A 17,823-nucleotide genomic window follows, 5' to 3' on the forward strand; every position below is an offset into this window, starting at 1 on the left:
ACCAACAACATCCTGAAAAACTAAAAGAAACGTGTTTATTTTTTCGTCACTCCACTTGTTGCGACAAGTTCGTTTTTCCGTTCCTTAACAAAATTTCATATTTTTTTCATCCTTCAGCTTCCAAACTGGACATATTTGTTGTCCGCGATCTGATCGAAGCGGTATGTTATGTCCACATGGTTCGGCTTTCCCTCGGAGTCACCCGAGATTTTCCTCTATATGTACGTCCTCCATGTCTTTGTATATAATTCCGAGGAAGTGCGTGCACGGACTTAGGCTTTATTGAGCTTCCAGATCGATCTTAGTACTCCCTCCGTTTTAAAGGCCGGCACGGTTTTGAACTATTTAATCAGTCCATGCGGCTCGAGGGGGAGCGTGGGGGATCGATCGATTAGTCTACAGCATAGATATATAATTCATCTCCTGCGACGACGTGCATGCCAGCACTTTCGTGATGGGGGATGGAATTAGTTGGCGTGTGGGATGGAAGGGCTCGCGCGCGGGAAGCGTGCGATCATATTGTAATTCGTCTGGTCAGCTTGCTAGCTAGTACTCCCGTAGCTGTACTGGGCGGCTCCTTTCATAAAAAGGGCAGGGGGGCACGGCCGCGAGGAGAATTTGAGCTAGCATAGATCGATCATATATCTCAGACGCAAATTAAACTGATCGATCCAACACCTGATTATTATTGCATTGCAACTAGGAATTGCTGACGCGCGCTTTGCATCGGTCGGTCAGCTGTATAAGCTAAGCACTGATTGATCCATCGATGGGCGGCGTGAGGACAAATATGGTGATCAGCGCAGTGCTGGTGGTGTTGCTGCTCACGGCGTCTTGCTCGGTGCTCTCCGTTCAAGCCCAGCTCGGCGGCGCCCTCGGCGGCCTCGGCAAAGTTGCGGGAGGCCAGGCGGCCTCGGCAAACTTGCGGGCGGTGCCGGCGGAAAGAGGAGGAACTAAGCGCAGCCTATATATCTTCTAGGCTTACACGAGGAACTATCGACATGCAGATCGATATACATTCTCTCCACGCCTATATTTATTCTTCCTTGTTGTTTTCAAAATTTGATTATCTCCCCCCTTTGCGTTCCGGCCGTTTGATTGTGGTTTGTGGAACGGTCGGGCGGTCGGTCTTACCTGCTTTTGCGTCCTTCCGCTTGCTCTTTTGTGGCCATCTTTTTGTTAAACATTTAAATCTCTGTTTCTAAATGTAAGAAGTACTCCGTCAGTTTCTAAATACTCGGAGTGAGTATCACAGTTTGTCTCAAGCCAAAAAGATTAAAGTTTGATCAAATGTCTTACATGTGCAGTTCTTTTAGAGTTTCAAGTAAACCATCAATCTATCAGTTATTAGCTAGTCCACCGATGGCCACCGCGAGGACAAATCGGATGGTGATCAACGCATTCTTGGTGGTGGTGTTGGTGACGGCATCGTGGTCGGTGGGCTCCGTTGAGGACCAGCTGGGCGGCCTCAAAGACGCCTTTGGCGGCACCGCCGCACGTGGCGCCGTAAGCGGGGCCAAGGGCGCCGTCGGTGGCGTCTCAGGGCATCTTTAACAGTCCCGTACTTAAGCCTTTACTAAAAGAGAATTGTCGAAATATTTTATAAGTATAAGTTGCTCCAACGATAGTTGCTCTGCTTTGGTATAGTACGCATTTTAAAACTATTTAATCAGTTGCATGCGTGATTATTATGTGAGGATCCAGCATGCACTTCAACTTTGTGGTCTAGGTGCATGCGGAGCTGAGGATTGAAGTAGTAGCACGTGAAGCAGTGGAGACGTGGGAAGTGAGCCGGCACAAATAATCTCATATATTCTTGTGGGCCCAACTGATACATGTTTATAGGTAACTAGCATGCGTCCAACAGCATTTTTGCCGTTACTTCAGCCTTGGTACGAGTGCACGTACCGTTTCTCTCCCAAGCAACCGGTACATCTTGTTTTGCTCATATTTCCCTTCCACGTCATCTACTGCTGATGTGTCACCTCACTAGTACCTGCTTAGGTGGATCATTAGCCAAAGATGCCGCAAGCGGAGCCAAAGGCGTGGCACGTGGCGCCGCAAGCGCCGGCAAAGGCGTCGCCAGGGGCGCCGTAGGAAAAATCAAAGGCGCCGTCGGCTCTGTCCGTGGCTCCACCAGAGGCGCTGCCGGTGGCCGACGCGGCCGGAACTGAGGCAGCCTTCATCGGCTTGCCCGAGGAACTAACGACACGGAGGCTCAACGATCAGTACATGTAGCGCCAGCGGTCGGTGAAGATCCCCGGTTCTTAATGTGCTTGCATTTGCATTCATCCGTTTGCTATCTTACTTGTATTAGGGGTCAGAAACCGGCTGTTTTCTTTGTCGTAAAATCTTGTACTCTTTCCGTCCAATAAAGAATGTCTCAGCTTTGATCAAATTTGAATGCATTTATACACTAAGTCATGTCTAGATATGTTTAAATTTTGACAAATTTAAGACATCTTTTGTTGGAGTGTGGGAGTATTAGGAGTACCATTTGAGCAAGTATGATCGCCGTCATGTCTCCCGCCCATCAATTTTTGCACCGGTCATGTTCCTTTTTTTTTTACTCTCGGAGTATAAGCATATAATTTCATTTTGCACTCTCGGACGACACAAACACGGCCACCCTGTTCGTGAATATCAGGTGAAAACCTACCATGAAATCTATATAAACATCACTGTAAAGGTTCAGAAAACTAAAAAAAGCATGTGTTGGAGCAGTGATGGTGTTTTGCGTGCCCTCGCCTACTCTGCCTTTTGCGTGTGTCCTCACATTTAGGCAATTTATTACAGGGCAAAAGCAAGGCAACTCCCACAGTAAAACAGCCAAAGCGTCTTAAATTTTTGAAACGGAGGTATTACATGGTAATCTGGTTACAGATGTACATCAAAGTTCACAAACCAAATAGAAAATGAAAACTATAGGCATGTGCCTCCATGTTCAGTCAGACAAACAGACATGTCAGGTAAACATAACAGGGGACTAGTTAGCATACAGACAAGATGAACATCAATGAAACTGTCTTCCATTTGATGGTCAGATACTGATCTAGTGAACATAAAATGGTAATGATGCCCTCAAATTTCCACATAGATATCCTCCTCATTGGCCAGCTTTGAAAAAAAAACAAGGATTTGGCCAGCTTCTAATTGGCAATGTAGATATCTCTGCAAAGCTCTTCGAGTGCTGAGACGCTTTGAAGCCCTTTGTCAACAGGGTGAGCAGCTGAGTTCTCATCATCATGGGACTAAACTCTAAATGAACTGCACTGGTAGATAATACCAATTAGAACATTTCCAGTACTTGATAAATTTGCTATGCTTTCAAGTAAACGAAATGATAGCCTGAACATCTAGTCATACGTGTGCTGGAATGAAGATTACAGATCATGACTACTGCTATGCTACACGATTACCACAGATACAACTCTCCATGCAGCCAGAACAGAAATAGGTGGTGTAGATGGATAGTCAATTCCGCTAAAAGCAGAACTTCTAAACGAAATCTGCACGTCATACAAAACTGAGCATGAGCACAAAGAAGAATACATATCTATACGCTACTGCATAGCATATTAGCCGCCTACTGAATCACAACTGACTAAATAGGCTAAAAACGGATAAAAGCCAGGACTCTTTAAGCCTACTTTAAATAACAACGAAAAAAATCAATATGCATGTAGCGCTGTTACCGTATTCTGTACTCAGTGATACCATTTCGAAATTGGAATTTGAAGAAATACTAATGCCTTGTTGATCTAATCTGGATTTTCTTAAATCAAACTGGTTTGCTTCTAGAAATTCAGACACTTTTCAAGTAGAAAAAAGTCTACTTTTACTTGCCAGCTTAGTTTACCCTACAGGAGTTCTAGTAGCACACAACAGTACCAGTATATCTCGTTGTGCACATGCATCACAAGAGCTAAACTAAAATGATATTGCAAATTTGCCATACTTGAAGAGCTTACTCAGGGCCTTGGATATATTTACAAATTATTGCCAATTGGTTCTTGAAGTTCTGGAAGCATACCTGATGGGCTCTGAAGTTTGACAGATGTTGAAGCTTCAAGAAGGCATAATGGACTATTTTACATAAATTATGTCCTCCTCATCTGGCTCATCTCCTTCCCAGTCACCATCTTCTTCTCCTAGATCTGAAGTTTCTGCATCTTCCTCTAGATCATTTCCTTCTTGCTTCTCCCGTTCCTCCTTTAGTTTGTCCAGGATAGTAAGAATCTGCAAAGGTGGGATCAATTAGAAAAGATTTTCCCAGTATGTACAGAGGAGAAATCTGAGCAAAAATGTGAAACATGTTCCATGGGATGATTCTTACTGGTAATATAGCTCCTACAGCAAATTAAAATGTCCACTTTATGGGCTTTAGCTATAACAAAACTAAGCCTTTCGAGAGCTAGTTTCCTGGATGGGCCCTATGGGAATAACCGAAGAAGTTTACATCTAATATAATATCGACAGAACATATACAAAATTCTTATCCATATAAAGGCAAAATGATGATTCTAATTTCTGCTAAGACTGGACTGATCTGCAAACACATTAAAGATCTAGCTCTCCTTGCAGAAGTTGTGAAGTGCACTGATGGCTGAGTGAGCACGAGTTCGTCTCCTGCAGGCTCTTGGTTTGGAGGCCTTGGAGCTCTCTGTCTGTTGTTGCGTCCGTATGGTGGTGGTGCGTTTGTCTGTAAAGCCCGTCACTTCGTGGGGATTATCTTCTGTCCTTTTTATCAGTTTTTCTCCATGTTTCCCTTTATTAACTGGGCAAGTCTATCCTTCTGTAATAAATTGCATGAATTTCCTGCCCTTTTGAGGTTTTCTTAGGAAACAACGATCATATATATATATCAAACATATGCTTGGAAAAAAAAAGCTTAAAAACAATGCAGTGTTGATAACTCTGGTCTGCAAGGGCAAGAATGGTAAGCAAATAGTAGTAGCTGTAAAATACCGTAGATACTAACTACTAGTGCTTATCCGGCAACAGGGTTGTTAGCCTGTTCTGTTGAGATCCTAACCCCTTTGTAATTTCTTTGTAAACCCTAACTCTTGTTGTATAAATACAAAGCACCGGCAGGCATGTTTACCATGCCAAACCAAATCTTTTCACTTGGTATCAGAGCCTGATCCAATCTACACCATGTCGCGCTCTCTGGCCCTGAGCTAGTCAGAGCGATCTCGTCTCCTGTCGACGCTCGGCAGTCTCATCAGCGTCCGGCTGAACCGCGACAACTTCCTGCTCTGGCGCGCGCAGGTTGAAGCAGCTCTTTGCGGGCCGAACCTCTTCGGCCACCTCCACGGCACCATCGCCGCCCCGGACGACATGATCACCGAGGGCACGGGCGGCAATGCTGCTCGACGCATCGTCAATCCGGCCTACATGCGCTGGTTCCAGCAGGACAAAACTGTCCTCAGCGTCCTCCTCTCCTCAATGTCAGAGGGAGTCCTGGCGCAAGTCACCGGGCTCAAGACTTCCGTTGAGGTCTGGGCCGCTCTCCTTGCCATGTTCTCGTCTCAGAACAGAGCTCGGATGGCTCAGATCCGCTACCAGCTGTCCAACCTGAAGAAGAAGAACATGTCAGCGGCCAACTTCTTCCACAAGATGAAGGCACTCGCTGACACGATGGCATCGATCGGCAAGGTGCTCGACGACGAAGAGGTCATCGGATATATGCTCGCTGGACTCGGACCTGAGTATGAATCCCTTGTATCCTCTATAACCACACGTGCAGAGCCTGTCATGCTCAATGATTTTTACTCATACTTGTTGAGCCATGAAACTCGCATTGAGCAACTCAGCTCGACCATGGAGTTTCAGTCGTCCGGTAACAGCGCGACGCGCCACGCCACGGCAACAACAACCGCTCCCGCTCCTCCAACGGCGGTGATCGCGGTGACCGCGGCCAGGCGAACCCCGGCTACCAGCAGCAGAACCGGGGCCAGCAGAACTCCGGTGGTGGCGCTGGCGGTGGACGTCCCAAGTCCACGTGCCAAATATGCCACAAATACGGGCACGACGCGCTGCGATGCCACAATCGCTTCAACCACGCCTACTCCGTGGAAAGCTCCCGCGCCGCCAACTCTTCACCGACCGGCTACCATGTTGATACCAACTGGTATGCCGACATTGGCGCCACCGACCACCTCCCGGGTGATGTCGACAGGCTGACCATGCACGAGCGCTACACCGGCAAGGATCAAGTTCAGGTCGCCAATGGCGCAGGTTTGAAAATTTCGCATATCGGTCATTGTGTATTGCCCGGCTCTTCTTCCTCCTTGAAACTTCGCAATGTTTTGCATGTCCCTAGCATACACAAAAATCTCCTTTCTATTTACCGTCTCGTTTGCGATAATGATATGTTTGCTGAATTCCATAAATACTTCTTTTGTGTTAAGGACAAGGCAAAGAAGAGGGTTCTTCTTCTCGGTAGAAGCAAGGGCGGGCTCTATCCAATTCCCCTGCATTGTAGCTCCTCGTCATCCAGTCGGCAGTGTTTTGCCAGTATCACGTCGCGGCAATGGTATCGACGGCTTGGTCACCCCTCTCCAGCTGTAGCCGACACCATTCTTAGGGCAAATAATATTTCCTGGTCCTTAGATTCTTCAGTTTGTGATGCTTGTCAACAGGCAAAGAGTCATAAGTTACCTTTTCCTGATTCGAGTCGTGTGTCTAAGTTTCCTCTTGAGCTTGTTCACTCGGATGTCTGGAGACCTGCCCGCACATCTGTCGGCGGTTTTAAATACTATGTCAGTTTTGTTGATGATTTCAGTCGTTTTACCTGGCTTTACCTGCTTAAGCGAAAATCTAATGTTGAAACTGCTTTTCATAACTTCCAAGCACATGCAGAACGCACGCTCAACACCAAAATGAAGGCATTCCAATCTGATTGGGGTGGCGAATATCATCGACTTCATCAACACTTCAAGGCACTCGGCATTGCCCACCGTGTCTCCTGCCCACACACCTCCGCTCAGAATGGCATCGCAGAACGTAAGCACCGCCACATTGTCGAGACAGCGCGTAGGTGGTCTAAGTTCCTATGACCGAGTCTTTCTGGCCCCTGTGAACATATTTTCTTAATGTATTAAAGAGGGCCTCTCTAACCGGTGAAAAGTGGTAGGTGTCCACTAACGGCTATTCCTGGCTCGGCTCCGATAACGCAATTCCGGGAGGAGTCATTCGAATTACGGATTTTTTGATTCAAAAAGAAATGAAATTCAGTAGAAGAAGAAGGCTTCTCGTCGCTCCGCTTATTGCTGCCACGCAAGATTGATGGAAAGCTCGGTGAGTGAGTCGTTCTTACTTGGCACAAGCGTTGTCTCAGCTAGGCATCCTTCTATGATGTGACAGATTGGTTAGGAGGTTAGTCGTAGAGCCAGCCCCTAAGTCCACTTCCCATTGTCATAGAAAACCAGATGACGTAATAGGAAAGTCTGCCGCCGGACTTGCCCTCCTTGCCCATGTCTCTCTCCCTTTACGTTTTTGGGATGAAGCTTTCCTCACCGCTTGTTACCTTATTAATCGCATGCCTTCTAAAGTTATTTCCAATGACAGCCCCATCTCTCGCCTGCTTAATATCACTCCGGATTACTCTTTTCTGCGCACTTTTGGATGTGCCTACTGGCCATACCTTCACCCATACAACAACCGAAAGTTGAGTTTCGCTCGTGTCAGTGTCTCTTTGTTGAATATAGTTGGCCCATGCTGGCCCAAGGCCCATTAAGTAGCCTGAACGAAGGGTTTTTCTTCCCGCTCTCTCTCCCGTCCTCCCCAAGAACTGCAGCCGCCACACCACAGACCACGAAATCCATAAGCCCTCTGCCCTAGGTGAGGCCTTGTTCCACAGTCTTCGTGGGCTACAGTAGCATGCATAAAGGATACAAGTGTCTAGACCGCTCTATGGGCTGTATCTATATCTCTCGTCATGTTGTGTTCGATGAGAATATTTTTCCATTTGCCTCCGACGCGCCTGGCTCTTCTTCTGCCGATCCATCCACCTTTCCTCTTGCCGAGCCGGTCGTGCACCTTGACTCTATGAGCTTTTATCATCCTATCAATGCTAAAAATGGTGCAGGACCTGCTACTCCCATAGATGCATCTGGCTCGGACACTCCATGCTCGCCGAATGCCTCGACCCCTGCGACACCAACGGCGGCACCTACTGCTGCCACATCACCTGCTGCAGCAGCTCAGTCGCCCACAACTCCTGCCGCGGCAGCCCGGTCGCCCACGCCTCCTGCCGCCACGCCTCCTGCCGCCACGCCTGCCGCGGCAGCCCGGTCGCCCGCGACTCCTGCCGCGACTTCTGCATCTCCTGCATGGCAACGGAGTCGCCTCTGCCGGACGCGCCTCCCTCGCCACCGGCCGTGACTCCACCGTCTCCGCCGCGCTCCACGGTGGTCGCGCGGCTCCGCAACAACATTCGCATGGTCTGGAAGCCCACGGACGGGACGATCCGGTACGATCCGACTCGCCGGGCGTTCTTTGCGGTGCCAGCGTCGCACTGCCTCGCCCTCTCTGAGCCGTCGTGGCACGTTGCCATGGAGGCAGAATTCTCTTCTCTCCAGTCGAATGGCACCTGGAGTCTAGTGCCTCGCCCTCCCGGGCAGCACGTGGTGAGCTGCAAATGGATCTTCAAAGTTAAGGAAAATCCTGACGGCTCCATCGACAGGTACAAGGCCCGCCTGGTTGCTCACGGCTTCACCCAACGCCTGGGCATCGACTACCTCGACGCGTTTAGTCCGGTGGTCAAGCCGGCCACCGTGCGCCTTGTTCTGTCCCTGGCCGTCTCCAAACAGTGGCATGTCCGCCAGATCGACGTCAACAACGCGTTTCTTCACGGCATGCTCACCGAGGAAGTCTACATGCAGCAACCACCCGGTTTTGAAGGCTCGCAGGCGCCGAATCATGTATGTCGTCTCCACAAGTCCCTCTACGGCCTGAAGCAATCACCGCGTGCCTGGTATGCTCGGCTCAGTGACAAACTTCAGCAACTTGGCTTTGTTCCTTCCACCGCGGACACCTCGCTGTTCATTCTCTCTCATGGCTCAGTGATGATCTATATGCTGGTCTATGTCGATGACATTGTTATTGCCAGTTCCTGCCCTCGTGCAGCAGATCGCCTTCTGCTGCAGCTCCAAGCCTCCTTCCCGATCAAAGATCTTGGTCCCCTGCGGTACTTTCTCGGAATTGAAGCTACGTCCACTTCAGGGGGAATGCACTTGTGCCAGCACAAATATGCCATGGACTTGCTTCACCGAGCTCACATGGAGAACTGCAGGCCGGTGTCTACTCCCATGTCGGTACAGGAACCTCTTGCTCGTGACATTGGCACACCTCTCCAAGGCGACGATGTCTTCCACTATAGAAGCATGGTTGGCGGCCTTCAGTACCTCACCATGACACGTCCAGATATTTCCTTCGCCGTGAACAAAGTGTGCCAGTACCTTGCTGCCCCAACTGATTCACATTGGGACGCTGTGAAGAGAATCTTGCGCTATGCCAAAGGCACTGTCGAAATTGGCATCAACATCCGTCGTTCAGACTCCAATCTTCTCAGCGTGTTCACCGACGCAGATTGGGCAGGCTGCGCCGATGACCGCCGGTCTACTGGCGGCTACGCCGTGTTCTTCGGCCCGAACTTAATATCGTGGAGTGCTCGCAAACAACCCACTGTCTCACGTTCCAGCACAGAGGCGGAGTACAAGGCACTTGCTAATGGTGCTGCCGAAGTAACCTGGGTGCACGCTTTGCTAAAGGAATTGCAGATTCCTCGGCCTCGACCCCCTGTCATTTGGTGTGATAATCTCGGTGCAACATACTTGACTGCTAATCCAGTTTTTCATGCCCGCACCAAGCACATTGAAGTGGATTTCCATTTTGTTCGTGAGAAAGTAGCACTTGGTGCTCTGGAAGTCCGGTTTGTCTCCTCCGGCGATCAACTTGCAGATGCATTCACTAAACTGGCGACCAAGCTTATGCTTGACAAGATGAAGTACAATCTCAACCTCGGAACCTCTGGTCGAGATTGAGGGGGAATGTAAAATACCGCAGATACTAACTACTAGTGCTTATCCGGCAACAGGGTTGTTAGCCTGTTCTATTGAGATCCTAACCCCTTTGTAATCTCTTTGTAAACCCTAACTCTTGTTGTATAAATACAAAGCACCGGCAGGCATGTTTACCACGCCAAACCAAATCTTTTCACTGTAGCAAGCAACGGACAAGTTACCCAAACTAAAATTAAGTGAAGATAAAGTGATGAAACAGTGAAAAGTGAAAAACAGGTGAATGCTGGAGCTGACAGACTCGCGGCGATGCCTAGATGTGTTTGTTTTTGGAATGTAAGAACAAACTTGCATCCAGTAATATGTCAATGTGGAACAAAAACAAGTGAAAAGTTGAAGTGCAGTGTGTACCCTGCTTCCGCGCTCCATGGACTCGTCTTCGATGAACCGTATCTCAGGCGTGAGGCGCAGCTTCATCCGCTTCCCAATCTGGCTCCTGACATACTTGGTCTTGTCCTTGAGTCCGGCCATGGCGACCTTCTTCCCCCTCTCGTCCCCAAACACGGACACATACACCTTGCACACCTGCGGCGCAACAACACACAAAGAACTCAGCATCGAATCGCGCAGTCCACCACCAGCCCTGACTCGCAGCCGCGGCCTCACCTGGAGGTCGTTGGAGAGCTCGACGTCGGCTATGGTGGTGAGGGAGGAGAGGTAGCGGTCGGCGCCGAGGGCGGCCTCGGGGAGGACGGCGCGCAGCATGATGGGGTCGCGTGTCAGCATGTCGGCCAGCTCCCGCTGGATCTGCTTCGCCACCATCCGCACCCGCCGCTCCTTGGCCATGCACCGCACCACGCGCAGCGACAGCGCCGACGACGGCAGCCGCCGCACGGTCACGGAGACGGCGAGAGCGCGCGGCAGCGGCGGAGACACCAGCGGGCGGCACGGGAACATCGGCGCTGCTTCGGTAGTGGCGGGGTGTATGGGGATTCGGGGGATTTTTGCACTGCGGTGAGCCGGTGAGGCCGTCGCCTGTCGGAGTGGGAAGCCAAGGATAGTGTAGAAACGAACAATATCTGCCGGATTGATTTAAAAGAAATTCCAAAGTGTAATAGACAAAATATAACCATTTATGTGTCGTTCAGAAAATGCATTTCATAAATTTATTTGCTAGGAATATAATTATTGAAAAATTCTATATACAAAGCAATCCGATTTTAAATTTTGACCCGACGAGCTACCATGGCACGAAAAAAAAATTCGGTCTCACACGATAACATTATGGTAATACAAACTTTTTGTGTTTACAATTTCATAATTCCTTTGTAGTTTGATCGAGGAATCGAGCTACAGTTCCCTACGTAGCCAAATGCTTATATTTGCAACATGTTTTTGTGTGAAATCATATTTGAAAGCACGTTAACCATATCTTTTATTAGCGTTTTTTCTTAACGATTTTTAATTCACTAGTATATTTCTGTACTTTTATTCTTTAGTACTTACTTCCCACATTTCATAATTTTTGTCCAAATATTTCATGTATCTAGACACTTTTAAAAATTAGATTGGACAAATTTGGGACAAAAATTATGAAACGGAGGGAGTACTTAACTTTACTCCGCAATAAAGAGTTTTGCAGTTCTTATTTTATAATTCAGAGGAGCTATTTTTAGTCACTTAAAAATGCAATCCATGACGTGGCTTCAAGATTAAACCCTCCTTCGATAAATTTCTACGTACCGTAGTTCTTAAATTAGCAAGTGCTGGGGTACAGAAATTTGGCATTGGTTTGTTTGAAATCTCTCAGATTTAACAAAACGTTCCAACTAAAAAAGAAAGTACTCCAGTTCTTTTTAGAACAGAAGAAAGTAGTGCTCCAGTAGCATCACAAATTCATAATTAGCCCACGCTACCAATACACACGGTCCAGTAGCCCACAAGCCCAGCCAACACGGGGCTGCTTCTTCGCCATCCAAAAGGCTCGGCCGCCGCGGTGCCCTAGACGCTTAAACCCTCGCCGCACCAAAACCTAGACGGCGGCGGCAACGGCGATGGCGGGGGAATCGAGGAAGCGGAAGCAGCACACCGACGAGCCGTCTCCCGGGGACGATGACGAGAGGAGGGGGCGGAGGGATAAGCGGCCGAAGGAGGCGGCGAAGCCTGCGCCGCCGCTGCCGTCGGAGATCAAAAACAAGGAGAAGCGCAGCGAGGTGTACGCCAAGCTCAAGCGCGAGAAGAAGGCCCAGAAGCGCAAGCTCGGCCGCGAGCGCGGCCAGGCCGCCCAGCGCGCCGCCGAGCTCGGCGAAGAGGCAAGCGTGCTTTGATCCCCTCTCCCTCCATGTGATGTGTGCAAGGTTGTGGATAAATTCTGAAGTTATTTTTTTTGGGTGTTTGCAGGTGCCGGAGAGGCAGGTGCCCCGGACGATCGAGAACACCAGGGAGCCCGACGAGACGGTCTGCCGGCCTGACGATCAGGAGGTATGTGCGGTGTCTTCTCTGTTGCTTACTTGATTAGTTTGATCAGTGCGGTTATCCAAAGCATTAAAACAGTTGTAGCTTTACACCCTATTGTGTGAGTTTGGCTAAGTGAACATCAAATCCGAGGATGCTTATGCTATGCCACGGTTGTGCTAACAATGGAATTGCGTTGCTTCATATTTCTGGTAGCAGGGATAAATGTGGGGGAGAGTGGGTATGAAGGTGAGGTTATTGATGGGAGGTTTCTTTTTTTTGATATGGTCGAGCGCAGATGGCAATGTCATACTGGGCGTTGTCAAGGTCTAGGGTGTTATCACCACTGATTTGGCTACCTCTTTGTAGAGATACATACTTCTGGTTTTCCAGAATCTCTTCTTTACCAACATGTTGCTGATAAGCAGCAATGACCAACATAGTGTCATTATGCTTTATGCACACCCATTTTTTGCATGATAAACACATTCACGTTCTTCTGTCATTAACTTAGTATCAGCAAATTAAAATTTAATTGTTATTGTAGTTATTGAATACTTCAAGTTCATTGTGTTAACCAGCTAGGTCAGTTAACCAGTACTATTATCTTGCTGACTTCTTATCCCAGCCACAGTGGTAACACTGCAAAAAGCATTTCTAGTCTCTGTTAGGTCATGTTACTTAGACGAGTGTTGTCCAACATCCACTGTGAATTGTCTATCACAGAATTCTCTCCGCAGATGAGTGCTTATTTAGGCTACTGTTAGCTCTACTCAGTTTGTGTCTGTATCTAATATTTGTTCTTGTGTCCAGCTGTTTGCAGGGAACGATGCTGATGAATTCAATGCAGTGCTGAAACAGCAAGTAACCCCGAAAGTATTGATTACAACATGTCGCTTCAATTCAGGCGTATGCACTTTTAACCTCATTGTCACTGATACCTGGAATCATATTATCATCAATATATTGTACCAGATATTCTGAATATGTGATCATTTGATAACTTCTAAACGTCAAACAAAATTTTGTCATCTAATTATGTACTTCTGCTGCATATGTCAACAGAGGGGACCTGCTTTTATTAAGGAGTTAATGGAAGTGATACCAGATGCTCAATATGTTAATAGAGGAACTTATGACCTCAAGAAAGTATGTTGAGTTCTCAAGTTATATCCTATTTCCTTACTGCATTTAGATAAGTCCCTGTATGAATTAAAACACACTAATTTTACAGATTGTGGAATATGCAAATAACAGAGACTTCACTTCAGTTATGGTTGTCCACACCAATCGAAGAGAGCCTGGTAAGAATTCATCATTTTGTTTATTTTCTCCTGGTTCTTGTTTGTGACATCTTCTGTTACCATTCGTCTCACAGATGCACTACTGATCATCAACTTACCTGATGGTCCTACTGCCCATTTCAAGCTATCCAAGCTTATTCTGCGGAAGGATATAAAGGTACTATATATGTTGTTTTTTATTATATCAGAGGCCATTTTTCATTAACTTCTTTCATGTCAACTTATTGCATGTGTGACTGCGACTTTCAGATATATTTTTTTTTGCTTGAGATATAATCAATTAGTGAGCAACTGAGCATACTTGCATAGTCTTAATTAGTGATGCATAGTCTCCCTTTTCTATGATACTCTTATCTTGTCCCTAGTAAGAGAGAATACAGTTAGACTCAACCTACTATGGTTCTTAAGCATAGTGAAAATATGAATATGAGAATTGGACTTCAATCAGGTGGTTCAGATAGCATGACAAATGTGAAATACATTGGCATAAATACATATGTGTCACACTCTGCTGACTTTTTGGTCTAAGGTCTGCAGAAATTGAGCAAAAAGTTCAAGATGCCATCAATCGGTCATCCTACTTGTCCCTAGCTTGTCTCTAGTTTCTCTAGACATGGTAGTTTTGCCCCCCAAAATTGAATATGCATATGGCAATGTTTGGTGTCATATGGCTTGTCTGCTAGAAGCTGGTCCATGTCTCTTTCTGACAAAGCCATGCCGTTGTTCTAATTTTGCCACGCTTTACAGCATTGTTTAAATTATTGCAAAGAAATAGTTGGGTTGATGCTGACCATTTAGATGGTCTTCTAGACTGATGGAAAACTGATAATTTTATAGTGGAGAAGAAAGTCTTTGGTAGCTGGTCCTGGACAACTAAATATCAGATAGTCCTTCACATATCCCTGTTTATTCACTAACTTGCTGTTGTCAGTATATTTGACAGGATCTTACGATATGTATTGGGTCTTTGCATGTTGTTTCTGTGTGAAACCAGTATATTTTAATCTTCTACGTCTGAACATTTAAGTTTACTTTCATTTACCCCTTTTCATTTGTCTCTATATGACAGAACCACGGCAACCCTACAAGTCATAAGCCAGAGCTAGTGCTGAACAATTTCACTACACGGCTTGGCCATCGGGTTGGAAGGTAAATTGTCTCTATATTTCTCCTCTGTTTCTGTACAGAAGGTTGACCTTGTTCCGCCTTGACAGAATTTCTTTTGAAGGAGAAGGCTGACATGTCCACTTTCCTCTCTTGTTTATTCAGGATGATACAATCTCTTTTCCCCCAAGACCCCAATTTCCGTGGCCGCCGGGTTGTGACCTTCCATAATCAGCGAGACTATATATTTTTCCGTCATCACAGGTGAATATATTAATTCTCATTAGTCAAAAGGATGGTGCTAACAATTAGAGATGTGAAATTTTTGCTTTCCATGATTGTACAAAATACGTTATATTAGGGTTACAATTTGATATATGCCACTGCAATACAAGTATACAAATAGGCAGTAGCATGTTAGTATAGGTGATTTTTATTCATGTGTCTACCAATTGTTGGTATGAGTAGATTACATGTCTACCTTAATGAAGACCACTAGATATGTTTTTTATAATGACTAGTTGGTACATTGCTTTATCTCATGGTAAGTTGATTCCTTTGGCATGGCATTCTTCCATGCTATCTTCTCTTTTGTCATAAAATGTGCCTTAACTTCCGTCTGTACATGCTCTTTAATCTTAGCATTTGGACTATAATGATCTGCAATCCTGATAACAGGTATGTCTTTGAGGAGAAAGAAATCAAAGTTGTTTCAAAGGACAAGAAAGCTAAGAGCTCTGAAAGCAAAAAACAAACTGAGAAGCAAGTGACTTGTCGACTTCAGGTACTCGAACCACTCTCCGTACTGGATCTCAAAAGGATCAAACACTCACAATCCTTCTAGGTTGTATGCTTAGAGGGCACTCGTTATTTTCCAAAATATGTTTACAACTTCAGTATCTTGCCTGTTACTCCTACATGTTAGCAATGCTACCTTTAGAGCTGCTGATGGAAATCACTTTACACTAATGCTCTGTATGGTACCTCATTAGCTATTAGCAGTAATCCTAAACTGTTCTTAATGACATAGGAATGTGGTCCTCGCTTCACTCTCAAGCTGATCACCTTGCAACACGGGACATTCGACACGAAAAGCGGGGAGTATGAGTGGGTTCACAAGGTACTTTACTGTTATTATTCATCACCACTCCCTGTCCACACTACATGATGAATTAAACTGAAATGACACAAAATCTTGTACAAATTACAGCCGGACATGGACACAAGCAGGAGAAGGTTTTTCTTGTAATGGAGCATGGAATCGTTGTGCTGCAGCAGGCAAAAACTGTACTTGTGTTCCCTGAGAATTACTGTAGAGTATCCTTTGCACTTACGAGTTGATCGGTGTAGCAAACTTGAATATTTCAAGCAATTTCGTGTACTCATGAAATGACTTACTGAGTTGTGAGTTATACTCCCTCCATTTTGTTTTAGTAGGTCATATTAGTTTTGTCATCCTAAGTCAATTTTTTGTACGTTTTACGTACTAAACACATAACACACTACGAAAATATATTTCATGGCGAATCTGGATCTATCGATTTTCCGGAGAAATCCTATTTACAACTCAACAACTAAGTTGCAATGAAGTCTAAAGTTGATAAATAGAAAGTTCTTACTGTGTAGGAGTGTCCAATTCGGTGCCCAATTGCGCATTTCTATTCCCAATGGTGTAGTACACGATTTCTAAAATGTGTAACCGGCAAATGTAAGGTAAATTTTTGGAGAACACTTGGATAAATTTGGTCTGAATTGAGGTCCACAGTCCCGACATGTGATTCGATGCAAAGATATCATCAGATACAATCTCTTGAACAAGGTCGTTATCATCCAACCGCTGCAGGAAAGATCTCACATCACGGTTGTGGACGTTCCGTTTCTTGGCCATCATGTCTCAATGCAACCAAAGAACTTATCATTGACAGGCCCCATATTATCGCTGATCGGCAGAGGCTGCAGTAGCGGCGCCATGACAACGCAGCAGGACCAAATCGTCGGGTCTACATCTACATGATGACGAATTTGCTGCTACTGAATCATGACTAATTGCGTGTTGCTGCTACCAAGTGTTATTATCTCGCTGCTGTACCACATCGTTGCCGAGCTTGCAGATAAGTTACCGCCAGCAGATTATACTCTAATGTGACATTTCTGAGTAACTATATATTTTTAATCCGGCTGTGTTGGAGTACCACGGAAGTGTCTATTTTCAATCTAAGCCTTGCAGAGCAATTTCTCGACAAAGTGAACCTTGACTTTCTTTATCCAAAGGAAATCGAGCAATCCCTTACTTGAAGTAATTATTCATTCCTGGGACGAATTCAAAGCAGCAAGAATATATTCTGCTAAGCACAGCCGGATCAAACAGCAAAAACATTCAAGAAGTTACCACGATATGCTCTATCGATCCATGGCAACTCTCTGAGATATTTTTCTCGGCAAGGCGAGTAGTTCTCGTGAGACGAGACGAGAGGTTGCAGGCTGGCAAATCAGATTGGGGGGGTCCAGAGCCATAGGGGTTGCTGGGGGTACGTCCGTGCAGGCCGGGGCGTACGATATATGGTGTGCAGCACCACAACTTGGAAGGAAGAAAGGCTCAGTCCTGCTCGAGTGATGAGAGTGAGTGAGTACTGACTGAGTTTATTGCCACCTGCTCTCCTGTTCCTCCTGCCTGTGTTTGGTTGGTCACGGGCGGGCAATCGATCCATCTTTCAAGCAGCTGCACATGGCCTGCGCCCCTCCTGGTCCTGCACCATGCCATGTTGTTTATCTGATTCAATCCTTGGTCTTCTCAGCTGCTCTCCGGCCGGCCTCTCCTTGGCTAGCCAGTGACACGCTTGCACACGGACGGCCGTTTTTGCTGCATGATCGATCGACCCCCTCACTGCATGCCCATGCCTGCCGCTCATGCATGTTCTGCATGCCCATTCACGTAC

The 17,823-nt window shown here is 46.5% G+C and overlaps 2 protein-coding genes and 1 pseudogene across 5 annotated transcripts; 2 read left to right on the plus strand and 1 right to left on the minus strand.

Moving 5' to 3' along the window:
* Positions 1-2,821: 2,821 nt before the first annotated feature.
* On the minus strand, positions 2,822-11,110 carry LOC100833422 (probable ribosome-binding factor A, chloroplastic). 4 transcript variants are annotated; one of them, XM_010229804.3, is made up of 5 exons: positions 10,692-11,110; positions 10,437-10,610; positions 4,034-4,239; positions 3,420-3,509; positions 2,822-3,267 (listed from the first exon to the last, which is right to left on the minus strand). In XM_010229804.3, exons 1-3 carry the CDS (start codon positions 10,980-10,982, stop codon positions 4,087-4,089), a joined length of 618 nt encoding a protein of 205 aa, XP_010228106.1. In that variant the 5' UTR covers positions 10,983-11,110; the 3' UTR covers positions 2,822-3,267; positions 3,420-3,509; positions 4,034-4,086. The 4 variants fall into 4 exon arrangements, with proteins under 4 accessions (XP_010228106.1, XP_010228107.1, XP_010228108.1 ...); XM_010229805.3 differs by having other exon boundaries at positions 2,822-3,272; XM_010229806.3 differs by lacking the exon at positions 3,420-3,509 and having other exon boundaries at positions 2,822-3,272.
* Positions 5,659-5,790, plus strand: LOC112270267 (annotated as a pseudogene).
* Positions 11,111-11,968: 858 nt separating the features above from the next.
* Positions 11,969-16,398, plus strand: LOC100833727 (ribosome production factor 1). The gene is made up of 11 exons (XM_003557181.4): positions 11,969-12,337; positions 12,426-12,506; positions 13,293-13,388; positions 13,545-13,628; positions 13,714-13,783; positions 13,858-13,940; positions 14,853-14,932; positions 15,053-15,151; positions 15,566-15,671; positions 15,918-16,007; positions 16,098-16,398. Exons 1-11 carry the CDS (start codon positions 12,080-12,082, stop codon positions 16,134-16,136), a joined length of 1,086 nt encoding a protein of 361 aa, XP_003557229.1. The 5' UTR covers positions 11,969-12,079; the 3' UTR covers positions 16,137-16,398.
* The last annotated feature ends 1,425 nt before the right edge of the window (positions 16,399-17,823 follow it).

Source organism: Brachypodium distachyon, chromosome 1 (assembly GCF_000005505.3).
Source record: "Brachypodium distachyon strain Bd21 chromosome 1, Brachypodium_distachyon_v3.0, whole genome shotgun sequence".
Classification (NCBI taxonomy): Eukaryota; Viridiplantae; Streptophyta; class Magnoliopsida; order Poales; family Poaceae; genus Brachypodium; species Brachypodium distachyon.